Raw genomic sequence first — 14,446 nt, 5'->3', positions numbered from 1 at the left:
ACGCTGCTCTTAGCTTGCTTATCACCGTTGCTCGCGAGGTATTCTCGCCCTCTGTGGCAACGCGCCTACGCGGTTTCGATTCCGCCGCGGGATCGCAACGGAGTCGCGCGAAACGTGTTTTCTCTTTGTGGGCACTGTTTTGCAGAGGTGGCGAAAGTTGATTTCTATCTTTATTGGTGCTGCTCTTAGCTTGCTTATCACCGTTGCTATTCTATTCTATTGAACATTTTCCAGTTGTGAGTGATGCTGTCACCAAAGTACTGTTCCTAATTTTTTTTTACTATTTATTCTCGATTATATACATTTTGTAGATTCAAGATCCGCAATAAAGTAATTTGACCACCTGGGAAAGTTTTCTTCAAAATAATTCAACCCTCAAAGGGTTAAGCATTTGTATCTCAACCATATGGTAAACTTTCCAGAACCAAATCATTGCTTTTCAATACAGGTGCGTGATCAAGTGGGAACGAGTGTTTGAAGACAATATAGCTTTCATACATGCCTCATACATCTTGCCAGCACTGCAACAAAACGACGGCCAATTTCAATTACCCACACCAGGTACAACCAGCACGCACCAAAAAAATTTGCACTCTACGACACCATGTACACGTTGAAGTCTGCCTTTTTCACAAGATGTGGTGCCCTCTGGGGAGTGGCGAAAATCCGCCTGCTACTTGGTTGGAAACAAACACACACATGGGACGTGCAGGGGCAATCCGGTTCTGCGAGACACCAACTGAGCCTGCAAAGTGGCAAGCATATGCTTGGCAGCTGCTGCGATCCGTCGCATTCAATTAGCCTTGCTCCTAAGAGAGCTGAGAAAGCCGATATGGAAGCGCTTCAAATTTGTGTTGAAATCACCACAAGAGGCCCATAATTCAAATTGTGAAATGTAAGACCTCCAGGAGTCTAGGTTAAATCATTCTTGACTTGGTGTTAGAGAGAAGTTATGACAGTTAACCGAAGGATTCATTTCAACAGACACCCCAGGGAATAAGATATGTAAATTAGAGCATGGATGAACCTGTGAGCAAGCCAATGTGCTAACATACAGTCGAACCCGGATATATCGAACCCGCATATTTCGAATTATTGGCTATATCGAACACACAGATTGCCCCCTTGAAAATACTATGTAAAAGTATAGGACAGTTGCGTTGTATATCGAATTCCATTTTCGCCGGACATTGGATATATCGAACGCCGCGCCGCGCCGCGCCGCGCCGCGCCGCGCCGCGCCCCTGGAAGGTGCGCTTTCCCCAAAGACATTCCTGTCCGGTCCTCAGCCGCCTCAGCGGAGAACATTTCCGCAGTCAGCAGGCGCAGGGCCCTTTTTTTTTTTTGTTCCCCGTTTTTGCGCCCCACCGGCGCGAGCTTTCCCGCTCCTCCTCTCCTCCTGTACCGCCGGCGTGTGCTCCGTCAAGGTCATTGGAGATCAGCGAAGAGAGAGCGCCGCATGGAGACGCGCGGCGACCACGCTTCTTGGGGAAAGAGAGAGAGAGAAAACGGTCGCTCGTGGGCACATCGTGGGTCTGGGGAAAAGAGAGAGCTCAAAAAAAAAAACAAAAAAAAAACGAAGCCCAGAGCGCCGATCTTTCTCCCTGCTCTTTCTTTTCCCTCTGTCGTTCCTTCGCAGCCGCGTTGACTGCCGCTCGCATAGGCTTCGCTCTTATCGCTCCATCTGCGCCTCGCGTGTTTTTTTTTTGTGTGTGTGCCTGTGTTTCAACGCGCGACGTGAAGCAGGCCCCAGTAGCCAACTGTTTTGGCAAGGCAGGCCTTGAAGTGGCCGGAGATTAATGTCCGGAACATTTAGATGACGATGAGTGCTTGGACGACGCGTTTCGCGACTTGTCCAATTTTCTCGGCGCCGTTCCGTCCGAAGTGACTGTTGAGGACTTTAACGCTGACAGCGAAGTTCAAGCGGTAGCTGGCGTTCAAGACGCCGACTCCAGCGACGACGAGGGCAACTGTGTTGTCGAAGAAACGCGTCCGTGCGCAGCCACTGAACTGGCGTCAGCATTAGCCTGATTCGGCGCTGTTGCGGCGAAATGGAAGGCACTGTGCTCTCGCACCTGGACAGTCTCGAGAAGATCGAGGCCAGTGTTTTGAACTTCGTTTCCCAGGGGAAAAAGCAGCCCGAAATTAGTGATCTTTTTTTCCGCGAAATAAAGCGCTTTCACATTGCGCGCCCATACTATGTGATTCGCGGCTGTTCCAAACGGTAAGCCACAATTTGTTATGATCGGGAGTGCAGTTTTAGCCTATATCTGTATATCGAATTTTCGCTATATCGAACTATTTTCCGATCCCCTTCGAATTCGATATATCCGGGTTCGACTGTAGTATGAAAGAGAACTAGTGTGAATGAAGGAAAGAAAGTCAGGAAGGAAGAAAGGTTCCATGCTGTTAGCTCTGTCATAATGGCAAAAAAGCGGAGATTATGAGAGCGAATTGATTCCTTATCACGTTCCCCTGACTTGACCTCAAGTGCCTTTTTTACTTAATCAAACTTTGCTCGACTGCTAATACTATATTTTTCTAAACCAGAATGCCATCACTGCAATCAGAGTATATTCTTCAAAGCCTCTTATAAGATGTACTTCTCTCCCATAAAGAAAAAAAAAGGTCAACCCTTTTCTCAGCACAAATACCGTATTTACTCGCATAATAGGCGCACTTTTTTTCCAGAAAATCCGGCTCAAAGTTCGGGGTGCGCCTATTACGCGGGGTAAAATTTCCGGAAATTTTTCGACGCACTCGTGTACGGGCCGCACCCTGTTTTCCCGAAGAAAATATTTAAAAAAAAAGATCCGTTTAAGGGCCGCCCCGAAACTTTCCACGACCCACGCGGGAATCGCCTTCGAAATGCACGCGCCGAGGCCTCCGCGATCGGCTCCGGCTGTGCGCAACGGGCGCTTGATCGCAGAGGCCACAGACGCCGCCCACGGAGGGCGCCCGAGGCCAAGGTCATCATCGTTTTCCTCCGCCGCGAGCTTTCGCTATCCATATCGCCATCAGCATCTCCAGCTCGTTTTTTTTGTTTTGTTTTTTTGTTGCTGTCAAGTGCTGGGATCTGCGGTAGCGCGATAGTTCATCGTGGTTTATGTCTTTGCCGCGGAGCGTTGCTGTTTTAGCTCGACGGGCAAGCACCTTAATAGCTACACGGCTGGGTGTTTGCTCTCGAACACGGCAAGCGAGCGGCAGGTTGGAAATTCGACGTGGCCAAGAAGTGCGGCAGTTGCGACCAACGTTTTGTTGCGACTGCGGCGTGCCTAAATTTTCGTACGCGACTCCAAGCGCCGAGGTTTTCGCGGGCCTAAGTCGGGAACGTTTCCGGCTGGAGACGAAGCTTTCCGAACAGACGTTTAAAGAGAGCATCCCTGAAAACTGTGTGCGGCTGTTCGACGCGATGTCGTTGTACGTGCTGTGGGTCCGCAGCAGCTGCGACGGCAGCAGCACTAGTAGGGACTAGTAGTCAGTTCAGCAAAAACTGTTAAAATAAAGATTGGGGGGCGGGGGGCGGCGAGGCGTCGGCTTGCAATCGTGTAAATACAGTATTGGTCACAGTGCCAAGTTCGGGGTGCGCCTATTATGCGCGGAAATAAAAAAATCTGATTTTTCACGACCATACTAGGGGTGCGCCTATTATGCGAGTGCGCCTATTATGCGAGTAAATATGGTACTTATTCAGTTCAGAAACAAAGTTGCATTTACCTTTTTTGTCAAAGAAAACAATGGTGCCTGCAACTTTCTAACAGGCGCACTAATCAAACCGCTTTTAACTCTCCTACCCATGATCTGTGCAGTGCAATACCCTTTCTACTGCACTAATCGAATCGCTCCCCCTCCCCTCTGTGTGACGGCAGCTGTATAAGTAGCAAGGTAGTACTAGAACTACCAGAGCACACACTCACCAGTGGCTGTCTCGCTGGCTGGCACGTAGGTGCCGCACTTGAGCTGCTCGACCAGGAAGCGGTAGTAGACGTTGAGTGGGTGGTCAAACGTGAGGAAGGCGAACTGCGGGTTGCCCCCCTGCTTGGTCTTCACCAGGATCTCCATCTGGGCTCCGTGCTGGGACACGAACAGGGCAGTCTTCTCGATGATGGCATGCAGCTTCATGGTGGGGGGCTGCGCAGACATGCAGGAAGGAAGGCCCTTTACTGATGCTCCAAAAATACTATGAAGTATGTACGTTGAATTCCAATGGCAGATCGCGAGCGCCCCGCCGGATCACGAACAGAGCGCGTAGCTCCGACGCAGATCGCTCCTTCCCGTTCTGTGAATGGATGCGCCGCACTGACATGGCGGCGACACATAGTGCATGAAAAGCTCTATGTTCAGGAACATGGAGGTACCTGTAAAAGCGGGGCCTCTCACTGAACCACCAATTCGTCCTTGCCACCACTGTCTCTCATGTTCACGGCAAACGAAAGACGCACGAAGCTTTTGCTTTGTCTAAAGATGCCTACACTACAAAATTTTTGCGACAAAACGCACCAAATTTTAAGATTGCTTCCGTATTCACAGCTTCTAGGCTTGGTGAATACGAGTCGTCTGACATCAGAAAGCGCAGACGGTTTAAAAGGGTTAACGATTTTGGTCTAAAAAGTGGTCGCAAAAAAATTAAGATTCTGCTAACACAGGTTTTTTTTTAATGCAGTAATTTTTATTTATGTGGACATGAACAAAATAAAAAAATAATTACATTTGGGAGGGTTACCATTATGCGTTTCGACTGAAATAGTGCTGCACATGGCTAACAATAAAGAAAAAAGGTCAAAAACGTTTCTTGTATGTTGCACGGATCACTGCATAGCGGCATATCGACGACAGGAAGGAAGCAGCCACAGCCAGTAGCGACAGGAAACAGACGTGAAGAAAAGAAAGACGCCACGCGGGGTTCCGGCCAAATCTGCCAATTTCACACGAAGCAAATACCGCTGCTCCACGCAGCAATCAGGGATCGACACCTGATCCCCATCTGCCACTGGAAAAGACAACTAGCGCTCCCATTTCGACATTGGAATAAGATTGCTCCAAACAAAGCAGAAAAACCTGATCCGGATCTGCCATTGGAAATCAACATTAGTCCAATGTTTAGGCGAATTCCACAAAGCACAGTAGGCTGAAAATAAAGGGGTAATTATTGACCGGTATCTGCCCAAGCTCAGCCATACAGCTAGAAAGTCCCGTGATGACACCACACGGGACTTCTGACGCATGTAATGAAAAAATGCGAGAACGTTCGCCAAGAGTCCTGGAAGACATCTTCACTGCTTTTCGACAGCAAGCCCATACGCCCAATAGTCAAGGTGCTCAGCCTGAGTAGCATTAAAATGTCCAAAATATTAAGCAATAATATTTTCCATAATTTGCTGCCACTGATTTCTGATTTCACTATTGACAGCTGGAAGAATGGAGTTCAACATGGAGTGACATATGTGTTCTTACACAGCTTGCAATGGACCCTTTAAAAATTAAGGCCGGCAACTTTGCAGAAATCATCATCAGCAGCTCTGATGAGTGCTGTTCACCACTGTTGGGCATTCGTCTAAGCAGCACTGGCAATGTCTGCACTAGCTCCTGCGCATGCAAGGAAGAAATGCCAAACAAGCATTTACGGTGACTGAGGGCGCTGACTATAGTCCCCAAAGGCTTTTCACAGAGGCAGCTGGAAGCTGACTACTATGCCTAATAACCCTGTCACACGGGCACTTTCGATGCTCATTGAACTCGATCTGCATCGAGATTTTCGAGCACGCTTGAAACATCCGGTGCTACACGGGGATTTTCAATGCTCCTTGAAAAGTTTCCCTCGTGTGTTAGGTGGCGCCAAATGTTCCTCCAACAGCCGTAACAAGGTGATGTCTGGCAACACTGTGCAGTCGGGGGCAGCGGCAGCCAAATCCGTAGCCAGACGTGCGACGCACCTCTGTATCTGCTGTTGTGCGATGGAACCTGAGGGTTCGAAACGCCTCCGCGATTTCTGCGTAGACTACGGCGTTTCTCTTCTGGCCGCGCAAATTATCTAGGTGGTCTAGCCAGCAGTCGATGAGAGCGGCTGTCTCGCGCTCGCTCTACAGTTTGTGCGTCGACGAGCAGGACGACGCCATCTTTGTTGTTTACACTGACGGCGAAGCTTGGAGCGTGGTGTCGAGATTATTTATAAATATGTTTGCATATAAGCAGGCATAGTGCCTGAAACTGTTCTGTCTTGCATTTTAATCAATTACAACAACAACAGTTGTAGTTTTGTTTTTTTAACTAGCGTTTATATTTATAGCTTCGTGAGAGCGAGAGTGCTTTCGATTGTGCTTGGAACCTCAAGCACTCTTGAGGGGCCGGCATCGAGTCAAGCAGGATCGAGCTCGATTGCGCTTGAAAGTGGCCGTGTGACAACCGTCGATCTGCATTGAGTTCGATGAGCATTGACTCAATGAGGATCGAAAGTGCCCATGTGACAGGGGTATAAGGTGTGCAAGGCCCACCGGGACGCACTTCTAAATGCAGCTTCTTTGTGAATCTTCCTGCAATCCATTGGCCGTCAGTGCTGCCGCATTATCCTGCAGATACTGTACCCTAATTACATAACATCACTGCTTCTTCTCACCGCTATAGACCACTAAGTTAAAAGCAAATAAATGCATGCAGAATGATGCATGTTGCTGTAAAAACTGCGCAACATGTGACTCAGGGTGCGCACATCTCAGTCGTGTACAGTGAAGGATATGCGTGTGCTTTGCGCCAGCTGCCACCAATGAGGTGCAGATACTTCCTAGTCTCATCCACTCATCTAAATACTCTGACAACCCCTGCCACGCTTTCCCTTTCTTGGAATCTACTCTGTTAACACCAACAACCAACGGAATTTTGCATTCATACTATTACATACCCTGCCCATGTGCATTTCTTCATCTCGATTTCAATTAAGATGCACTTGTCTCTTTCAACTTGCGTTTGTTCCCTGACCCACCCAACTCTCTTCCTGTCTCTTCCAAGGCTCACTGCACTGTCCTCAATTTAAGCTCAACCCTTTTCGTTAGCCTCCAAAATTTTGCCCCATAGGCGAGTGCCAGTAGAATACAGTTGTATACTTTCCCCACATGGGATACTGGTAAGCTGCCATTCATGATCTGAGAGTACCTGCAAAATGCACTCTGCCCCATTCTTATTCTCTTCATTAGTCCGGTCTTGTGGTCCAGATTTGAGATCAATACCTGCCCTAAGTAGATGTACTAGTATTACCTTACCACCTTCAACGTTTTGCTTCCTATCGTATACTGCTGTTCCATTCAGATAGTGCTGAGCATTACTCTAGTTCACTGCATTGCAATTTTTAGAAGCACCATTCGGCTTTGCCTTTCTAGGTCCTTGATTAAACTTTGCAATTCGTCCCCCATGTTATAGAAAGGCAATGTCATCAGCGAATCACAAGCTACGATTTTACATGCTCCATATGTTGCTGCTTCTAATAAGCACCCCACTTTCGCGCCCAAGCTCCACCGGACACAGGAACATGCAAATCTGCATCTGGACACCACAACTGCACTTTGCTACAAAATACCAGTGGCAGGGAAGCAGGGCAGGACACAAGAACACAAATATAATTCGAGGTGGCATCACCGGTCATCATGCTACAGTCCATCGCACGTACTGGTAGGTAAGAGCCTGATCATTAATGGCAGAAGCAACATGGTTCTTGCGGCACACATCAGTTGGCACACAATTTTCTAAAGGGTCACGCTCGCATGTGCCCTGATTCAAAGGCGATGCCAGTAATATCTATCTTTCTATCTATGCTCCGTCACATGACCTTAAAGGCATTTGAGTCCTCAACATCTCCTTTCCACACAAAGCGCGACACATTCTGATCTTCAGAGAACTGCCGTATTCACTCGCATAATGATCACACTTTTTTTTTCCAAAAATTGACGCAAATTTAGGGGTGCAATCATTATGCGGGGTAAATTTTTTACAAAAAATTTTTGAGCACTGAAAACGCAAACAAGTCGCAAGCAGACAACCCTTGTCACACGGGCGCGCTACCCGCGGTTACGCCGCTAAACGCGGTTATCGCGAACCGATCTCGGCTCCGAGAAGGTAGAGTGTGAAAAGCGGAAGAGCTGGCCCACTTCAAGAACGTACTTTCTTGGCACTAAATCACGTTCAAAGAGCAACGCATCAAAATAGGCAGCGTGTATAGTGCGCGACGGCGCTTCTATGCGGCCTTCGATCTCGTCCGATAGCGCGGCAACAGCGTACAACAGCAACGTCCCGCGGCACTCAACTACGCATTTTACCACCGTTACGCCGAAAAATGTCCAGTCCCTGCCGCATCGTTGATGTACTTACTTAGGTGACGCGTTCGCAACGCACGGAGCACTGGATTGCGCGCGCTTACCGCAATGGTGCCGCCCGTGAGCGCGGCGGACGACGGCGCTCTGTACTCCCTAGTCATCGCTAGGCGTAACTTGTTTCGTATCGAAGCCACAGCGGACGGCGCTTTTGAACTGACCAACGCTATAATGAATGTTCTACTTATGGTGCTGCCTTACTGATAACCTCATTGTTTCATATTAAAAGAAATATATACGATCGATTTCAGTAACGCCTTTGCAGCGGAGCCGGCCAAGCAGATCGGGTCACTCGCGCTGCAACGGCCAGCTGCTACGCGGCTGCGAACGTGAAACTAGCTTGTATCGCAGTTATTACTCCTACCAGCAACTCGGTACAGGCCCGCAATCCTCAAGGAGGATTCATTTTTGACCTTCCCGTATCCCAGGGCTTATTATTTACGAGAACAATAAAGTTTAGCCGGATCACCGCGCCACTTCGTTCGTTGCACCGCAACCCAGAACAGTGGCGAGACTTGCGACAACGGCGAACCGTGATTCGAGATAACCGCAGTTAAGTTTGGTATCCGCGGTTAAGCATAACCGCATTTAGACTGCCCGTGTGACCGCAGGTCAACCAACAGGCGGCTGCCGCTGCAATGGCAATGCTGACAGAGCAAGATAGTAATCTGCACGTGCCATCTGTCAGAAAGATAGCAAGTACGATCATCGTTGGCTAGCCTCGACATTGTCTACAAATTGCCGCGGCAAGTTGGGGGTGCGATCATTACGCGTGGAATAAAAAAAAACTGAATTTTGCCAACAAAATTCGGGGGTGCGATCATTATGCGAGTAAATACGGCACACAGAGTCGCTCATACAGGAGTGCAGCAGAATAAGAGATGAAGTAAGAAAGAGAGAAAGACAAAATAAACTAATGCTCACAGTTGGAACTGATGCTGGAATGTGAAGGCCCTTGGGTGCCTTGAAGGGTATCTCCGCCTCGTCCTCTGGAGATGAGAACAACATGAGTCATGTAGTCAAGTACCATCTGCACCCACACTCATTTGGGCATGTGGCTGATGTGAAGGTCAAAAGCATGTAGGGCTGGTGAATTGGTTTTTGAGGAAAGGAAGTGGTGCAGTATCTGTCTCACATATCTCGGTGGACACCTGACACCTGGGAAAGGAGGAAGGGGCTAGTGCAACACTTTTTAGCCTCCCTTGGTATCATTTGTAGCATTTTCACTGTGACTGTTGACAATTCGTACAATCATGGATATCTGACCATACTTTATTCCGAACTTCAGGATGACGCAAATTTCCTTCAAGTCCCAGGTGAGCTCCAAACACAGATCACTGCTTCCAAGTCTAATGTATTCATGAAAAACCTCTAAGTAGTAGCCATTTAATAACTATCGTTACTAATATTTACCACAATATAATTGCAGCAAAATCTCGCAACGTTTTTCACGGGAATGCGTTAAGAAAAACGCACCAGCCAGGAAATTTAAGTTCTACACTGTTGCCTGCCACCTTCTTGTTACTATTTGTTGTAAGTGCGATATGCTTTCCTGAAATTTGCAAGGCTTCGAGGCTTTCGCGATCGTTGCTGGATGTGCAAAAAGTCCAAAATGCTATGTGGTAGCTCTCCATCTGCCTGAGTAGCTATCAAGGAGCATGTGGAGCAGCAGTCACAAGTTTCATCCACACACAAAGACTAATTTTCTTGAAATGCAAGAATTCTAGAAAAGTGTCCGACTATCCTCTGGCACTACATGGCTACCCTCAGGTGAGTGTTGTGCTATTCTCTCCTTGCTCCTTCTGCTGGAAGGAAAAAAATTTGGCAACATTTATTAAGCTCCACCTTAAGGGTATGACGTGATAGCGTTAATGGGTCCCTACAGCGGCCTGCGGTCCTCTGCATACCACATCGCAGAAATGAACATTGTTCTTTGCTTCATCATTTTTAAAATTTCATTTAATTTTTATATCTTTTAAATGTAAGTATTTTTTAATTTACCACATGAAACACAAGGCCTCCCTATAACCAAGTCGAATGAACGTTCCTCAGTGGTCGAGGGGTAGTGTACCCGGCTCACAACGCAAGTGGTAGCGGTGCAAGTCCCGGCTCTACCATCTTTCTTTTCAGGGCAATTGCTTTTTTTTCTTCAGAGGCACCAGTGGAATGATGTCATGTCAATGCCGATCAATGAGGAATTCTGTAGTGGCGTCACCACTGTTCTACTATGTTCACTGCGGGGTGTTTGAATTAGCCGCACAAGGCCTGCGGTTGCAACATCGCAACCCTCTAGACCAATCCCATTTTTCTTGAGACGTCAACGCCAACAACTACAGCGGTTTCACCGCTGAACAGGACCCTTAACGCTATTGCTTTTATAACCAGGCACTTTGCGCCTGGTTTGAGCAAACGCTCCGCAAAAAAAATAAAAAGGGCGGCTTGAAACCGCAAGGCAGTAACTTCCACTCACGTGCATCTTGTGAATCCTGGGTAGAGTTTTCAGAGTCGTAGGAGAATGCAGTCTCCTTGTAGGTGCCATCGGCGTTCAAGGCAACATTGAGCCGCTTCAGCTCCTCCTCTGCAAAGGGCAGGTCAATGCCCACACAGTGAGACCCACTGTCTACAACATAGCTACCAATGACAATGCAATGGAACAGCGAAAGATGACACAGCGCACTGCAGAGTGTGGCATGGTATGGTATGTGGTTCTGTAGCGCTACATGGTTCTGTAGCGCACCTGCAGTCGCCGCAGTTCACAATCTGGACTCACAGTACTTCCGCTAATAAACAGATTTGTCTATGTGCAATTGTCTGAAATGCTCTTGTCTTTATCCTTACAGAAATTTTTTGTGACTATTGCTAGCCTCAAGTTTACTAAGGCAATGGCATTCCTTAATCAATGGTTGCTGAAGGACTACTGAATGCTTAATGAGCATAATGAATGCTTAATGACAAACTAACAAAATATGTACTGAGAAATGCAACTGGAAAAAAGGAATCTTTTAAATCATAATTATTATCGCCTTGTGGCATGGGATTCCCGATTGTGAACGCTACTTTTCGAACTCTGTTTCGCAGCGTCTAGAACTGTTATCATGAAGTCGGTGATCCCAGCTAAATTTCCAGTGCAATGTGAAAGATTCCAGTGCAGTGTTTACTAAGGAATACTGTAGCTGATTTTTCGTTGCGGACACAGCTTCGAATAATAACATAAATAATTTGTCATTGATGTCTTTTTTTTGAAGAATACAGCTTAAAATCTGTAAGCGTAGAAGAACACGGCCCGAGTGAATTTCTAAAGTTTGTGAGCCATTCACATTATTTTTGAGCAACAAGGTTTGGTTTCGTTTATTAGGGTTTAACGTCCCAAAGCGACTCGGGCTATGAGGGATGCCGTAATGAAGGGCTCTGGAAATTTCGGCCACCTGGGGTTCTTTAACTTGCACTGACATTGCACAGTACACGGGCCTCCAGAATTTCACCTCCATTGAAATTCGGCCGCCACAGCCGGGATCGAACCCACGTCTTTCAGGTCAACAGCCGAGCGCCGCAACCAGTGAGCCACCGCGGCAGGTTGAGAAACAAGAATATACACACATTCGAAATATACACACATAAATTTTGAGAATTTTTTTGAGAGTAGAACATAATGCATGTCTGAAATGGATATGGGAAGAAATGAACGCTACCTCAGCCAAAGAAGGTAGAAGCCACCATCGAAAATTCCAAGAAAACCGGAAGGTTGAAAGCATACCAAGGCAAATTCGTTTACAGTTACAGTTAGTCCTAGTGGTCTTTCCAATACTTTCGACGGTTGCTTTTTGTCCACAATGTATAGTATTTGGTCAAGGTGATTTCAAAGGCAAAAAATTCCATTTATACCAATAACTTATGTATGATTGCAAAGAATAAAACACGCACACCAAAATTTTGTGCCCCCACATTAAAAGATGGTCAAGTTACCCTCAAAAGTGATGAATGAGAAGTGATGGATGCCCACCTTGGTACATGGATTCCTCATGGAGGTCTCTGAAGAGTGCTAGGAACCGTTCCTCTTCACACAGCTCTTCCAGGGCTTTCTCTTCTTCCGAAAGTGACGCAGCATACTCGAGTGCGGCTCCAGGCTTCGGCTCGTATTCTTCAATGCTGTGCAGGTAGCCTCTTGCATCGTACCTAACCAGTACACAAAAGCCTTTCATTAGGCAGTGGACTTCATGAGCACATTGTCTAGCCTCTCTGGAGGTTTCGAACAAAACAAGCACAGCCTAAAGCTTAAGAGGTGACTTACGTCTGTGAGGACTCACCAAACATAGGCCCCCGAAATGAATTCTTTTACTCTGATGCTACACCGTGCCGACTCAGTTGAGCGTTTTGGGATGTCGTGTCTGCTGCACTGTTAACTGCTGGTTTGGGTTAGGCAACAGTTCTCTCATTCTTTCTTCTTGTCCCCAAGCCACTGCTGTTCAAACTTCAATCTAACACGGTACTGATGTCATGTCCACCAGGTAACGTTTGAAGACAAGAAAACAGCGCCGTCCTTACGTAAGCTAGTGAAATCGCGTTAGTTCACGCTTATGGGTCATGTGCCTACTGTGGTAAGCGGCAGGGAGGATCACAGAGTCTCACAGCCGACTGTGCGCACCTGCCAGATATTAAACGCCGTAGTATGCCCTTTGAAATCACGCCATTCGAACAGCTGGCGCCCTCTAATGCAACAGGGTTCACGCGGTTTTTCCGTCTTCCTTTTGCGTCGCGCTCCAATCACACTCACACCGTGCAGATACGGTGGTTTCCGTACTCAAGTTACGCCGACACTTCAGACTGACGCTTTTGATCTGACTGAAGAAACAGCAGCACATCGCTGCGTCTACGAGTCGCACCACAAGTCGCGAGTGCTACCCGTGAGAGTGGAAATAACCTAGACACAACATGCTCGCATCAAAGCGACCAACGTATTTCATTCGCCATCGCTTAATGCTTTTCATGCATCGGGCGAGACTCGTCGGTGTGGCAGGTGTTGACTAACAGGAAGACCGGAAAATCCTTGGGCGTTTTTGCATCGCTCAGTCGGTTCGCAACGGTAGCCGAGGTGGAAGGAACGAACACGGACATTCGCAGCGCGCAAACAGCACGTTGCATATACCTTTTTCTCTCGTCCCCAAAGCCGGGACGCCCCAAACACATTCGAGCCACACATTCCCAGCAAAACGCACACCCATCGGGCTCAGGCCCCGTTAGAACAAACTGATCGGAAGGGCCGGAGGGCTCGTCTCTCCGTTGCTGGGTTCCGCATCCTGCAGCCGCCGGGACGCTAGAACAACTAGGGCAGACTCGTTAGCGGCGGAAGAAACAAGAAAGCATGCAGATAGGTCAAAACATCAGTAAAAACCTGCGCTCTTGCGATCGTAAAATCCTCAAAGTGAAGGAGGCATTGTTTGCTTGGAGACGGACCTGTCAATCATAAGGCTGTCGTCGCCCATCCACGGGATCAAATGTTTGCCACGGTCAACAAGCATTGCCTTCTCGTCGTCCCTGAACAGTTTGCACGAGTAACCAAACACTAAAAGATCCTCGTCCGGTTTTCCACTACGCTCACTGTTCGCAGCCCACGTTCGGCCATTAGCTGGGACCGCCATTTTGTTTTCTAAAAACTGCGCGACTGCGCACAGATGTTTGCGCAGCTTCGCCAGCTTCGTATTAACCGCTGTCTGCAGTCTTTTGAAATTTTCAAAAAGCAAAACAGGACAATTAATTTACTAAATAAAATATCTGTGAAATAAAAGTTATGAAGGAAAAGAGAAATTATTAAAAAGTGTCACACTTTTTTACTTTATTTCTTCATGTCTGATTTCGGTTTCGTTATCGTGTTTTTCTTTTTGGCGCCGAATTTGAAATTACACTTGGGTTGTGAGACACGCCGTAGTGAAAGCTCGGATTAATTTAGGTCACTTAGTATTCTTTCACGCGTACAAATCTCAATGCAGGAAAAAAAGAAAACTTAAAATTTATTTTGAGCATGGTTTTTAAGGAAAGGAGCAGTATGGCTCCGGACGAATTTTGGATGAAGGCGAGACGCGAAAACGGTCGTG

At 47.4% G+C, this 14,446-nt stretch overlaps 1 protein-coding gene across 4 annotated transcripts in view; it reads right to left on the bottom strand.

Moving 5' to 3' along the window:
* su(w[a]) (suppressor of white-apricot) overlaps nt 1-13,993 on the bottom strand; it is a 46,265-nt gene extending 32,272 nt beyond the window's left edge. The window contains exons 1-5 of one of the 4 annotated variants that reach the window (XM_089571900.1): nt 13,809-13,993; nt 12,358-12,530; nt 10,828-10,935; nt 9,282-9,346; nt 3,918-4,131 (exon numbers count right to left, since the gene is read on the bottom strand). In XM_089571900.1, coding sequence (XP_089428026.1) covers nt 3,918-4,131; nt 9,282-9,346; nt 10,828-10,935; nt 12,358-12,530; nt 13,809-13,993 — 745 coding nt within the window. Of the gene's footprint in view, nt 1-3,917; nt 4,132-9,281; nt 9,347-10,827; nt 10,936-12,357 lie in introns of all 4 variants that reach the window. The other 3 variants (XM_089571902.1, XM_089571903.1, XM_089571901.1) reach the window with 3 other exon arrangements.
* Nucleotides 13,994-14,446: the final 453 nt, after the last annotated feature.

The sequence above is a fragment of the Amblyomma mixtum genome, chromosome 2 (assembly GCF_055824585.1).
Source record: "Amblyomma mixtum isolate Tamu chromosome 2, ASM5582458v1, whole genome shotgun sequence".
Lineage (NCBI taxonomy): Eukaryota > Metazoa > Arthropoda > Arachnida > Ixodida > Ixodidae > Amblyomma > Amblyomma mixtum.
This window is presented reverse-complemented; position numbering and strand designations above follow the sequence as displayed.